The sequence below is a fragment of the Bufo bufo genome, chromosome 2 (assembly GCF_905171765.1).
Source record: "Bufo bufo chromosome 2, aBufBuf1.1, whole genome shotgun sequence".
Classification (NCBI taxonomy): domain Eukaryota; kingdom Metazoa; phylum Chordata; class Amphibia; order Anura; family Bufonidae; genus Bufo; species Bufo bufo.
The window spans coordinates 637705682-637718994 of record NC_053390.1 but is presented as its reverse complement, the minus strand read 5'-3'; the positions used below and the strand labels follow the sequence as shown (position 1 = coordinate 637718994).

The 13313-nt window shown below is 43.2% G+C and overlaps 1 protein-coding gene across 6 annotated transcripts in view; it reads left to right on the top strand.

Moving 5' to 3' along the window:
* Nucleotides 1-13313, top strand: part of INPP4B (inositol polyphosphate-4-phosphatase type II B) — a 698485-nt gene that overhangs the window by 611416 nt on the left and 73756 nt on the right. For all 6 annotated transcript variants that reach the window (XR_005776353.1, XM_040418490.1, XM_040418489.1 and 3 more), the window contains 2 exons: nucleotides 322-439; nucleotides 11955-12095. Coding sequence is in view for 5 of the 6 variants with exons in the window: in XM_040418490.1 (XP_040274424.1) it covers nucleotides 322-439; nucleotides 11955-12095 (259 nt within the window). In the remaining variant the exon portion in view is untranslated. The remainder of the gene's footprint in view (nucleotides 1-321; nucleotides 440-11954; nucleotides 12096-13313) is intronic.

Genomic DNA, 13313 nt, shown 5'->3' with positions numbered 1-13313 from the left:
AATGGTTGATCTCCTTGGACACACATAGAAAAATTCTTAATAAATGTACCACACAGAAAAGAAAGGGGATGAGAATATTGATGAGATGATGAGTCTTTTGTGCCTTTTGTACACTTATAAAATGTGAAAGTGTGATAATAATGAGTGTTCTGCTTAATACAGTACGATGCCACAAATGTTTTGCAATATATAATGAAGTGTGATACATGTAGAGGTTTCATAAAGAAAATAAAATATTGCTGTGTTACATTTTATTCAGTCAGTTGTTTCCATAGAAAAATTGCACTTTAATGTCACTTTTGTTACCCATGTTGCACTTAGGCGAGGAAGTGGGAATGCTGGAAGACATGGCTGTCGGCATTTCAGATTTGAGGCACGTAGTATTTAAAATAACTGAAGCAAAATCGGATGACTTTCTTCCTGTTGTGACTGGGAGACGGTAAGAATTTCTTGTACCAGACTTTGGCTTTCTCACATCTTGGAAAATTAGATTAGGAAAGCATTTTGTTTTTTAAAGCGCATAAGATTTCACAAGTAATTAGTGTTATGGTGCATTGTGATGCTGAAATTGCCACAATCAATAAGTTATATATTTGTGTTGTTGTCTGGGGCCAGATTAATTAATTCCATTTATAAAGCTGACATTTCAATTTATGGATCAACTTAGGGCCAGGCTTGTATGATAAAAGTCCCATTCTTGAATAGTTCATTTTGGATTATTTTCCAATTACCATTATCAGATTTTTTTTTAAATTCATGTATCACTGTTGATTTAGTATACTGGGGTTCTAGTGGCAGATACCTTTCAATATGTTCACCTCTCAATATTATTTTATAGTTTACATATTGAATTAAAAAGAGCTTTTCAAATGAAGTATTATTGCAATATACAGTATCTAAATCACTGAAAAAAAGGTGCACCACAATAATATGCGACTGACCATACTGGCTAGACCCTCACGCTGATGTTAAAAGCTGAGACTTTAGCCAATATCTTCCAGTCAGGAACATACTACTTTACATTGTATCAAAGTGCCATATCTTCAGTGTTGTCCCGTGAAAAGATATAATAAAATATTTACATAAATGTGAGGGGTGTACTCACTTTTGTAAGATACTGTATATTGAAAAAATCACTGAATAAAGTGGCCTAAATGGGAGGAAATGCTCAACCCCACACTGTAGCATGTTTATAATCGGGGGAGCAAATCCTCCGCAAGTGATCCGTTGCTAACGGCAATCCCCAGCAAAAATGCATACAATGGAGAATGCCGGCAGCGGACCACAGGCGCCACAAAAGCATCCTACACAAGATGAAATAATGTGTGGATGAAAATATAAAAATACATAAATCACAGAAAAAAGGTGCACCACAATAATATGCGACTGACCATACTGGCCAGACCCTCACTCTGATGCTCCGATATGTTCCTTACTGGAAGATATTGGCTAAAGTCTCAGCTTTTAACATCAGCGTGAAGGTCTAGCCAGTATGGTCAGTCGCATATTATTGTGGTGCACCTTTTTTCAGTGATTTATGTATTTTTATATTTTCATCCGCACATTATTTCATCTTGTGTAGAATGTTTTTGTGGTGCCCGTGGTCCGCTGCCGGCATTCTCCATTGTATGCATTTTTGCTGGGGATTATAAACATGCTACAGTGTTTGGGGTTGAGCATTTCCTCCCATTTAGGCCACTTTATTCAGTGATTTTTTCAATATACAGTATCTTACAAAAGTGAGTATGCCCTTCACATTTATGTAAATATTTTATTATATCTTTTCACGGGACAACACTGAAGATATGGCACTTTGATACAATGTAAAGTAGTCAGTGTACAGCTTATATAACAGTGTAAATTTGGCCCTAAAAATAACTCATGCAGCCATTAATGTCTAAACCTCTGGAAACAAAAGTGGGTACACCCCTAAGTGAAAATGGCCAAATTGTGCCCATTTAGCCATTTTCCCTCCCTGGTGTCATGTGACTCGTTAGGATTACAAGGTTTCAGTTGTAAATGGGGAGTAGGTGTGTTAAATAAAATGTTATCACTCTCACACTGGTCACTGGAAGTTCAACATGACACCTCACAGCAAAGAACTCTCAGAAAATCGGGGGGAAAAAAATTGTTGTACATAAAAATGGCCTAGGCTATAAGAAGATTGCCAACACCCTGAAACTGAGCTGCAGCACGATGGCAAAGACCATACAGCGGTTTAACAAGACAGGTTCCACTAAGAACAGGCCTCACCATGTTCAATCGAAGATGTTGAGTGCACATGCTTAGTGTCATATCAAGAGGTTGTCTTTTCAAAATAGATGTATAAGTGCTGCCAGCATTGCTGCAGAGGTTTAAGGGGTGGGGGGTCAGTCTGTCAGTGCTCAGACCATACGCAGCACACTGCATCAATTTGGACTGCCTGGCTGTCGTTCCAGAATGAGGCCTCTTCTAAAGATGATGCACAAGAAAGCCCGCAAACAGTTTGCTGAAGACAAGCAGACTAAGGACATGGATTACTGGAACCTGTACTGTGGTCTGATGAGACCAAGATAAACTTATTTGGTTCAGATACTGTAAAGCATGTGTGGCAGCAATCAGGTGAGGAATTCAAAGAGAAGTGTGTTTTGCTTACAGTCAAGGATGGGTGTCACAGTTTGGGGCTCCATCAGTGCTGTCGGCTGTGGGGAGCTACTCCTCATTGAGGGAACCATGGATGTCAACATGTACTGTGACATACTGAAGTAGAGCATGATCCCCTCCCTCCTCCAGAGCATGACTGCAGAACAGTATTCCAACATGATGATAACCCCATACACACCTCCAAGATGACCACTGCCTTGATAAAGAAACTGAGGGAAAAGGTGCTGGACTGGCCAAGCATGTGTTCTAACCTAAATCCTATTGAGCATCTGTGGGGGAACCTAAGGCAGAAGGTGGAGGGAGGAATGCAAGGTCTCCACCAGTACTGTGATGTTGTCATGGAGGAGTGGAAGAGGATTCCAGTGGCAACCTGTGAAACTCTAGTGAACTCCATGCCTAAGAAAGTTAGGGCAGTGCTGGAAAATAATGGTGGGAAAAAATGCATATAGCAGCACAACGAAAAATTAAAGCCTTATCTTGTGGTGGTGCCAGCCGTGTTGGGAGCCAGTCAGAAGTTCCCCCTTGGATGCGTCATATAGAAGAAACCGCAGCACTCTCTTTTCTTCAATTCAGTGGAATTTATTTCTCCAGCAAAAAATGCGACGTTTCGACCGTAAAGGTATTTCTCAAGCTTGAGAAAGACCTTTACGGTCAAAACGTCGCATTTTTTGCTGGTGAAATAGATTCCACTGAATTGAAGACAAGAGAGTGCTGTGGTTTCTTCTATATGGAAAATAATGGTGGCCACACAAAATATTGACACTTTGGGCACAATTTGGGCATTTTCACTTAAGGGTGTACTCACTTTTGTTTCCAGCAGTTTAGACATTAATGGCTGTGCGTTGAGTTATTTTGAGGGCACACCAAATTTACACTGTTATACAAGCTGTACACTGACTACTTTACATTGTATTTAACCACCTCCCAACCGCCTAACGCAGGAATGCGTCCTGCGGGCGGCTGGGTTATTCCTCCTGGACGCATCAGCGCGTCCTCTCGCGCGTTCATCTACAGCCTGCCAGCGTCGATCATTCGCTGGCAGGCTGTAGATGCGATTTTTTTAACCCCTGAAAGGTATATCAGACACTGTTTTGTTAACAGCGTCTGATATACATGCTACCTGTTCCTCTGGTGGTCCCTTTTGCTTGGATCGACCACCAGAGGACACAGGCAGCTCTGTAAAGTAGCACCAATCACCACACTACAACTCCCCCTGTCACTTATTAACCCCTGATCACCCCATATAGACTCCTTGATCAGCCCCCTGTCATTGATCGCCCCCCTGTAAGGCTCCATTCGGACACCGGCAATGTGCTTTCCGCATTTTGCGGATCTGCACATTGCCAGAACTATATAGAAAATGCCTTTTCTTGTTGTCACGGCTGAGGATGGGGGAAATCCTCAGCCGTGTGGAGCCCGGTGATGTTACGGCTGCTTGGCCATGCAGACAGGATTAGGGAGCAGGTCACCTCCTAAACGCATCCCTAACCTGACCCTGGCTCCTAGCTACATGAGCCAACCTTGATGGTAGGAGGGCTCATGCTCCGGAACCTAAAAGTCCCTGCTAGCCCTCAAGATGAGCCTCACCTAGGAGCTGAGTAAGACAAGCCCACTCCTCCTAGACACGGAGGAGCAGGAGTCTCAACGGCCAAGCTGCAGGAAAAGGGGAGACATAAACAGCTCTATGGATATGGCAGGTGAACAAAGAGTTCCACCTACCTGCCACAGCCTTGCTGACTGGATCCCTGTGTAAGCAGGGTGCAGATCACAAACGCATCCCCACACAGGAACCCAGATCCATAGCTGCACAAAATCACATATAAAACATCACACGGACATCACACATAACTAGAAATAACTTAAAGCGACATTATGGTTATGACCACAGGGGTGGCTCTTACTGGCAGGTAATAAAGACATGAGGCTGCTCTCAGCTAAGCATGGCTGAAGCAACCTGCAGGCCTGCAAAAGCAGTGAGGCTTTATAGGCCAAGAAGCCACACCCCACAGTCGGACACACCCAGTGCACACACACACTAGGAAGGAGATTAACCCTTCCAACACCAGGGAAGGGAAAACACCACTAAAAGGAGACGTGCACACAATAACATAAAAAGGAAGTGCACACATACACACATAACTCAAAACCGCATGCACAACGTAGCGAGCTGCAATGGCACAGCTCAGCCTGCTACGCTGCCACATACACACTGTTGCCAGCGGCAACCACAGGTGAGGCAAATACCACAGCCCTCACCTGTGATTGAACACCAAAGAAAACCGCTGACAACCGCATGCGGTTCAGGAGTCACGGTCATAGCCATGGCCGTGACACTCCCACCCCTCAAAGCCCCCCCACCAAAAAAAAGACACGTGAGGGACTCACACAAGGGGATGAGAGAAGGGGACGTCCACTCTCAGGACATGGTTCCCAGAAAGTCGCTGTCAGCTGCATCCTCTCCCAGCACACAACACAGCCAGTCCGACGAGGCCTGCAGCCCGCACCAGCGACACGGAAATGGAACCACTGAGAGTGGACGAGGGGACTCTCCACTCACGTCCCCACTCCAGTCGCTGCCAGCAGACACTCCTAACCAGCACGCAGCCGGACCACTTACGGAGTGCTGCCAGCAGACGACCAGAGATGGGAACATGGAGAGGGACGAGGGATCCCCAACACGGACACGGAAGGTAAGGTGGCGGGGAATAAGCCACCAACCGTGCCGTTAACGGAGAACCCCCAGGAACGCTCTCCCTCCGGAGAACGCGCATGCAGGCCACAAGGATATGGCACTGCATGCTGCACCCTCTTTCGAAGGTATGCATACCGCATACCAAACAAACACCCTAGTGCTATAAAATCAGGGGGACGCCAAACGAGGCAACGGTGAAGGGAAGGCGGGGAAACGCCACTCACCGCGCCGTCAGAGGCGAAACCCCCAGAACGCTCTCCCTCCGGAGAGCGCGCATGTAACCCTTCCGCAGAGGGCGGTACATGCTTCACCCTCTTTCGAGGGATGCATACTCCCACCCCTCAAAGCCCCTCCCAACAACAAAAGGGGAAAGTTGGTGAGGCACAAAAAACAATGGGAGGGGGGGAGGGGAAAGACAAACAAAAAGGGGACACCAACACGGACAACGGTGAGCTGGGAATGCCACTCACCGCGCCGTAAATGGTGAAAGCCCCATAACGCTCTCCCTCCGGAGAACGCGCATGCACCCCATCCGTAGATAGCGGTGCATGCTTTACCCTCTTTCGAGGGAGCGCCACGTAAGAAGCGACTGTGTGGTCATACTGTCACGGCTGAGGATGGGGGAAATCCTCAGCCGTGTGCAGCCCGGTGATGTTACGGCTGCTTGGCCATGCAGACAGGATTAGGGAGCAGGTCACCTCCTAAACGCATCCCTAACCTGACCCTGGCTCCTAGCTACATGAGCCAACCTTGATGGTAGGAGGGCTCATGCTCCGGAACCTAAAAGTCCCTGCTAGCCCTCAAGATGAGCCTCACCTAGGAGCTGAGTAAGACAAGCCCACTCCTCCTAGACACGGAGGAGCAGGAGTCTCAACGGCCAAGCTGCAGGAAAAGGGGAGACATAAACAGCTCTATGGATATGGCAGGTGAACAAAGAGTTCCACCTACCTGCCACAGCCTTGCTGACTGGATCCCTGTGTAAGCAGGGTGCAGATCACAAACGCATCCCCACACAGGAACCCAGATCCATAGCTGCACAAAATCACATATAAAACATCACACGGACATCACACATAACTAGAAATAACTTAAAGCGACATTATGGTTATGACCACAGGGGTGGCTCTTACTGGCAGGTAATAAAGACATGAGGCTGCTCTCAGCTAAGCATGGCTGAAGCAACCTGCAGGCCTGCAAAAGCAGTGAGGCTTTATAGGCCAAGAAGCCACACCCCACAGTCGGACACACCCAGTGCACACACACACTAGGAAGGAGATTAACCCTTCCAACACCAGGGAAGGGAAAACACCACTAAAAGGAGACGTGCACACAATAACATAAAAAGGAAGTGCACACATACACACATAACTCAAAACCGCATGCACAACGTAGCGAGCTGCAATGGCACAGCTCAGCCTGCTACGCTGCCACATACACACTGTTGCCAGCGGCAACCACAGGTGAGGCAAATACCACAGCCCTCACCTGTGATTGAACACCAAAGAAAACCGCTGTCAACCGCATGCGGTTCAGGAGTCACGGTCATAGCCATGGCCGTGACACTTGTCCGCAATTGCGGACAAGAATAGGACATGTTCTATAGGCTCTACAAAAAACTGATCAGGACTGATCTTGTGCGCACACTTGCGTTCAGTCCGCCCCACCACAGTGACAGAATTTTTTTTTTCTGATCACTGCAAAAACACCGTAAAATCGCTGCGGCGCTATAAAAATCACTTTTGAGGGGCATGGCGAGTTCATAGAAGATTTTTTTTTTTTCAGGCACAAGTTAGCGGAAATATTATTTTTTTGTTTTTGTTTTTTTGTTTTTTCTTACAAAGTCTCATATTCCACTAACTTGTGACAAAAAAGTAAATCTCACATTAACTCACCATACCCCTCACGGAATCCAAATGCGTAAAAACTTTTAGACATTTATATTCCAGACTTCTTCTCACACTTTAGGTCCCCTAAAATGCCAGGGCAGTATAAATACCCCACATGTGACCCCATTTTGGAAAGAAGACACCCCAAGGTATTTCGTGAGGGGCATGGCGAGTTCATGTAAAATTTTATTTTTTGTCACAAGTTAGTGGAATATGAGACTTTTTAAGAGAAAAAAATATAAAAAATCATTTTCCGCTAACTTGTGCCAAAAAACAAAAATATTCTAGGAACTCGCCATGCCCCTCACAGAATACCTTGGGGTGTGTTCTTTCCAAAATGGGGTCATTTGTGGGGTATTTATACTGTCCTGGCATTTTAGGGGACCTAAAGCGTGAGAAGTAGTTTGGAATCCAAATGCGTAAAAAATGCCCTGTGAAATCGTAAAGATTCTCATTGGAATTTGGGCCCCTTTGCGCACCTAGGCTGCAAAAAAGTGTCACACATGTGGTATTGCCGTACTCAGGAGAAGTAGGGCAATGTGTTTTGGGGTGTATTTTTACATATACCCATACTGTGTGAGATAAATATCTCTGTAAAAGACAACTTTTCCCTTTTTTTTTTATACAAAGTTGTTATTTTACAGAGATATTTCTCTCACCCAGCATAGGTATATGTAAAAATACACCCAAAACACATTGCCCTACTTCTCCTGAGTACGGCGATACCACATGTGTGACACTTTTTTGCAGCCTAGGTGCGCAAAGGGGCCGAAAGTCCAACGAGTACCTTTAGGCTTTACAGGGTTGCTCACAATTTAGCCCCGCCCAAAATGCCAGAACAGTAAACACACCCCACAAATGACCCCATTTCGGAAAGTAGACACCCCAAGGTATTCGCTGAGGGGCATATTGAGTCCATGAAAGATTGAACTTTGTGTCACAAGTTAGCGGAAAGGGAGACTTTGTGAGAAAAAAAAAAGAAAAATCTATTTCCGCTAACTTGTGCCAAAAAAAAAAACTTCTATGAACTCGCCATGCCCCTCACGGAATACCTTGGGGTGTCTTCTTTCCAAAATTGGGTCACATGTGGGGTATTTATACTGCCCTGGCATTTTAGGGGCCCTAAAGCGTTAGAAGAAGTCTGGAATCCAAAAGCCTAAAAATGCCCTCCTAAAAGATACTCATTGGAATTTGGGCCCCTTTGCGCACCTAGGCTGCAAAAAAGTTTCACACATGTGGTATCGCCGTACTCAGGAGAAGTAGGGCAATGTGTTTTGGGGTGTATTTTTACATATACCCATACTGTGTGTGAGAAATATCTCTGTAAAATGACAACTTTGTATAAAAAAAATGGGAAAAGTTGTCTTTTACAGAGATATTTTATCTAACCCAGCATGGGTATATGTAAAAATACACCTCAAAACATATTGCCCTACTTCTTATGAGTACGGCGATACCACATGTGTGACACTTTTTTGCAGCCTAGGTGCGCAAAGGGGCCCAAATTCCAATGAGAATCTTTATGATTTCGTACGGCATTTTTTACGCATTTGGATTCCAAACTACTTCTCACGGTTTAGAGCCCCTAAAATGCCAGGGCAGTATAAATACCCCACAAGTGACCCCATTTTGGAAATAAGACCCCCCAAGGTATTCTGTGAGGGGTATGGTGAGTTCATGTAAAATTTTATTTTTTGTCACAAGTTAGTGGAATATGAGACTTTGTAAGAAAAAATAATAATTATCATCATATTCCGCTAACTTGTGGCAAAAAATAAAAACTTCCATGAACTCACTATGCCCATCAGCGAATACCTTAGGGTGTCTACTTTCCGAAATGGGGTCATTTGTGGGGTGTTTCTACTGTCTGGGCATTGTAGAACTTCAGGAAACATGACAGGTGCTCAGAAAGTCAAAGTGCGTAAATTAAAATTTTTGCACCATAGTTTGTAAACGCTATAACTTTTACCCAAACCAATAAATATACACTTATTGCATTTTTTTTTTATTAAAGACATGTAGAACAATAAATTTAGAGAAAAATTTATATAGAAATGTAGTTATATTTGAAAAATTTTACAACAGAAAGTAAAAAATGTCATTTTTTTGCAAAAATTTCGGTCAATTTCGATTAATATAAAAAAAAAAGTAAAAATGTCAGCAGCAATGAAATACCACCAAATGAAAGCTCTATTAGTGAGAAGAAAAGGATGTAAAATTCATTTGGGTGGTAAGTTGTATGACCGAGCAATAAACCGTGAAAGTAGTGTAGTGCAGAATTGTAAAAAGTGGTCTGGTCATTAAGGGGGTTTAAGCTAGGGGAGCTGAGGTGGTTAAGTGTCATATCTTCAGTGTTGTCCCATGAAAAGATAGAATAAAATATTTATAAAAATGTGAAGGGTGTACTCTCTTTTGTGAGATACTGTACATGCTATAAAAATTATTTTTTTATTTTTATATGTAAATTACATTTCCTCTTTGGTAGTACCTCCTGCTGTTTCTCCTGTGGCTAAAATTCTGGTCCACCTACTCCTACATTCAGTAGTGGACTGACATGCTCGGTAGATTCCCTGCTTCCTATTCCTCCCACTGCTGGTGTAATGAAGCAGGTGAATCTCTCTAAATGAGGGCACAACCCGCTGCCAGCAGACCGTATGCAGCCCCCATAGCCATGGTTTGCAGCTCCCGTTCTGCTGGACAGAAACCCAGCTGAAATGTCTGAGAATGACCATACAGTAAATCTAAATGGGACTGTTTCTGCAACAGATCTGTTAAATGTAATCATCCCCTTACATTTCAGAGCTGCATTCACAAATCCTCTGGTTGCTACAGGAAAACCGTACTGGACTTACAATACAGATTCTAAATCAGAATTAGTTGAACATAAGTAATGCAATGTAACTATTCAGTTATTCAGTTTGTTATATAGAATATATACAGTATGCTGCCACCCTTCACTATTACTCAAAGATACTTCCAAATGTAAATGTAGAATTTAGGTAATATATATTTTAGATTAGTGGTCTCAGTCCTGTGGCTCTCTAGCTGTTTTGACCCTGTAACTCCCAACATACCCATGCAGCTTGCTGCCTGTCTGCTGCATCTACAGTAGAGAGCAAAAGACGAGACCAATGCACGCATCGGTTTTTGACCGGCCGCCTCTCTGCATATTTGCTGTGCTGTGGCCGGGTCTACGCCGCTCCCCATTATAGTGAATGGGGCAAGGCGGACTTCCAACAGCTCACAGATGTGCACTGTAGTATGGATCCGGCAGGCTATTTCCCTGCTTTAACAGCCTGCCGGAGAATATGTAGAATATTTGGCATTAAAGAGGCCCCAAGGCTAATTTCAAACAGCAATATTTTCTCTCAGTATTTTAGCCATAACCAGGAGTGAATCAAGAACACATATGAGGTCCACATTTTTTCACTCTAGCATGTGTCTGTTTTATGTTTCATCCTTGGGTTTGGCTTACAAATACGGATAAGTCAACCCTTGCTTTTCTGTGAATGTTGTTAAAGACTCCAATTTTAACCTTTTCAAATTCTGTACATTCTCAGACATATGTAGCATCAACAACACCCGACAGTGTAACACAATTTTTATTTCAAAGCTAGTCATCTCAAACCACTCATCTTGGGGTATCTTCAGCCAAGAGGAAAGTTAAGGGGGTTTTCAGGGAATAAATAAAATAGAATGACTGAATATACCTAAATATTACTTTGTTATACACACATTCCCAAAGAGCATTTATTATCTATAATGGCTTGTTTTCTCTAGGGAGAAATCGTCAGCTGGACTGGCTAATTCAAAGCGGGGAGCTCAAGATCTGTCTCGGCTCTCCTCACAGCTCCGGCTGTCATGAATTATGATCCTACGCACAGATGATAACATAGCTTATAACATCTTCAGCTCTGCGTGTGTAGGAACAAACAAAGTGAAAGCACAGAGAGGATGGACTGGTGGGGGGTATGGCTAATGAGCAGTGGCATGGCACTCTGCTACAATACCACAGCCTCACAGCAGGCCTGTCCGCCCTGTCTGCCCTTTCGCTTCGTTCCTTCCTACACAACCAGAGCTGAAGATGTTATCAACTATGTAATCAACCGTGTGTAGGATCGTAATTCATGAAAGCCAGAGCTGTAAGGAGAGCTGAGACTGCTCTTAACCTCCTACCTTTGAACTAAACCGTCCAGCAATGAGTTAGTAAGGGTTTTGTGTGTGCTAATAGGGAAGTGGCCATTTTATTTCCCCTGACGATTGCCCTCTAGAGAAAACCAGCCATTATAAATAATAATCGCTATTTGGGAATGTGTTTATAATAAAGTAATATTTAGGTATTTTCAGTCATTTTATGTAATTCCCAGAGAACCCCTTTAAGGAATACTGCCCAAAATACTGGTATGTGTAAGTGGCCTTAGGGTCTTTGCACGAGACTATATTACAGATCTATTCCACTTCCGTGTGGTTTGAAGCCGTAATACAGTAAAGTATGTACATTTCATAGGCAAAGGCATCTGCATCACAAAAACAAAGTATTAGTATACAGTGCACCTGTTTTTGCGATGTGTTCCTGTGCCTAGATTACAATAGTAATAGGACAATTTGAATTCATTTTATTTTTCCCTGTGTTTCTTCTACAGAATCCAGGGCAAGAGTGTACTTGTAAAATGAGCTATGAAAAATCCAACATACACTCTATTTTTCATCATGTTCTTACATTTTCTTTCTAGGCAGCACTATGAGGTTGAGGTCAAACTTCCTACCAAAATGTTTGAGCTCCTTCCGCAAGAGATAAAAGATGGAAAATTGCTAAGTGTTTACCCTGTGCTTTTTAATGTAGGAATTAATGAGCAGCAAACAATTGCAGAAAGGTAAGAAAGTTTTCTGAAGCCAGAAGTTGTATGCAAACCACAGTATCATTGTAGTGGAGAAAAAATCTTGAAGATTTCTCAAATGCCATGACATTTCTTTCTGTGTGAGGTAAAAACAGAGGGGCATATAAACTACTCCTATAGATAGCATAAGCTTAGACATGGTGTCTAGACCAGCACCAGATTTATCAAAGTGGCTCAGGCTGGATAATAAATCTGTTGCAGGGATAGACACTTTTGTCTAATTTTATATCCGCTATTAATTTAGCTTAGTTTGAGAAAGAATTTTATGCCAGAATTGTGATGCAATTTTGACACTAAGGGGGTCATTTATTAAGATAGTCGTTTAAAATGACAGCCTTAATAACCTCTATAGCTGGCGGTGGTTCCACCGAAGTTATGAAGAGGCGCTGACCTCTTTATAACTTCAGCACATCCAGCGCCAGTCTAATTGTAAGACAGCTTTCTTGCTGGCTTACATTTAGACCATTTCCTACGCCTAAACCAGGCGTAGAAAATGATGAATGAAACGGGCCTGCCGGCCCGCCCCTTTCCCGCCCATGCCACGCCCTTTTTTGACCTGGCATGAGCGGGGAAAAGGTGCAGATTGCGGTGCAAATAACCTTTGCGCCGGAATTTACGCCAGAAATACGCCTAATATAGGAATACTGTTTTTCTTGATAATTAATGACCCTCTAAATGTTTTAGGCCAGGCTCCTTTTCTATAAAGTCACACCCCTTTTTCAATGAGCCAATCCCCCTTTGTCAAAATAGATGCAGTAGATTTTTCAAAAACTATATGGCCTTGATTTATCAAGATCAGCTTGTGCTACGCTGGTCATGATAGATCCTGTGCTGCCAGACAAGGCATGAAATTTTGATAAGGCACAGGTCTAGGTTAATTCACAAATGGGGTCTGGAGTGTAGTACAGATATGGGGTCCGTTATTGCACCATAATTATTGTATAATTATTATTTAAGTATTCTAATAAATGTATTTTCTAGCATTATGAACCATATCACCCGATTCACATGATGTAAACTACACATCTTGGTGTGCTTCTTATAAGTAGATCATCAATTTGCTGAGAATTGATTTTCTTCTGTGCAAAAGTGAATTAGATTAGTAGAATGTTTTTTTAAGCTATTGTCTTTGTCTGACGTACACCTGTTTTTCATACATGAGTATGGGAGCCGCCATCTTGCCTGTTATTAGCT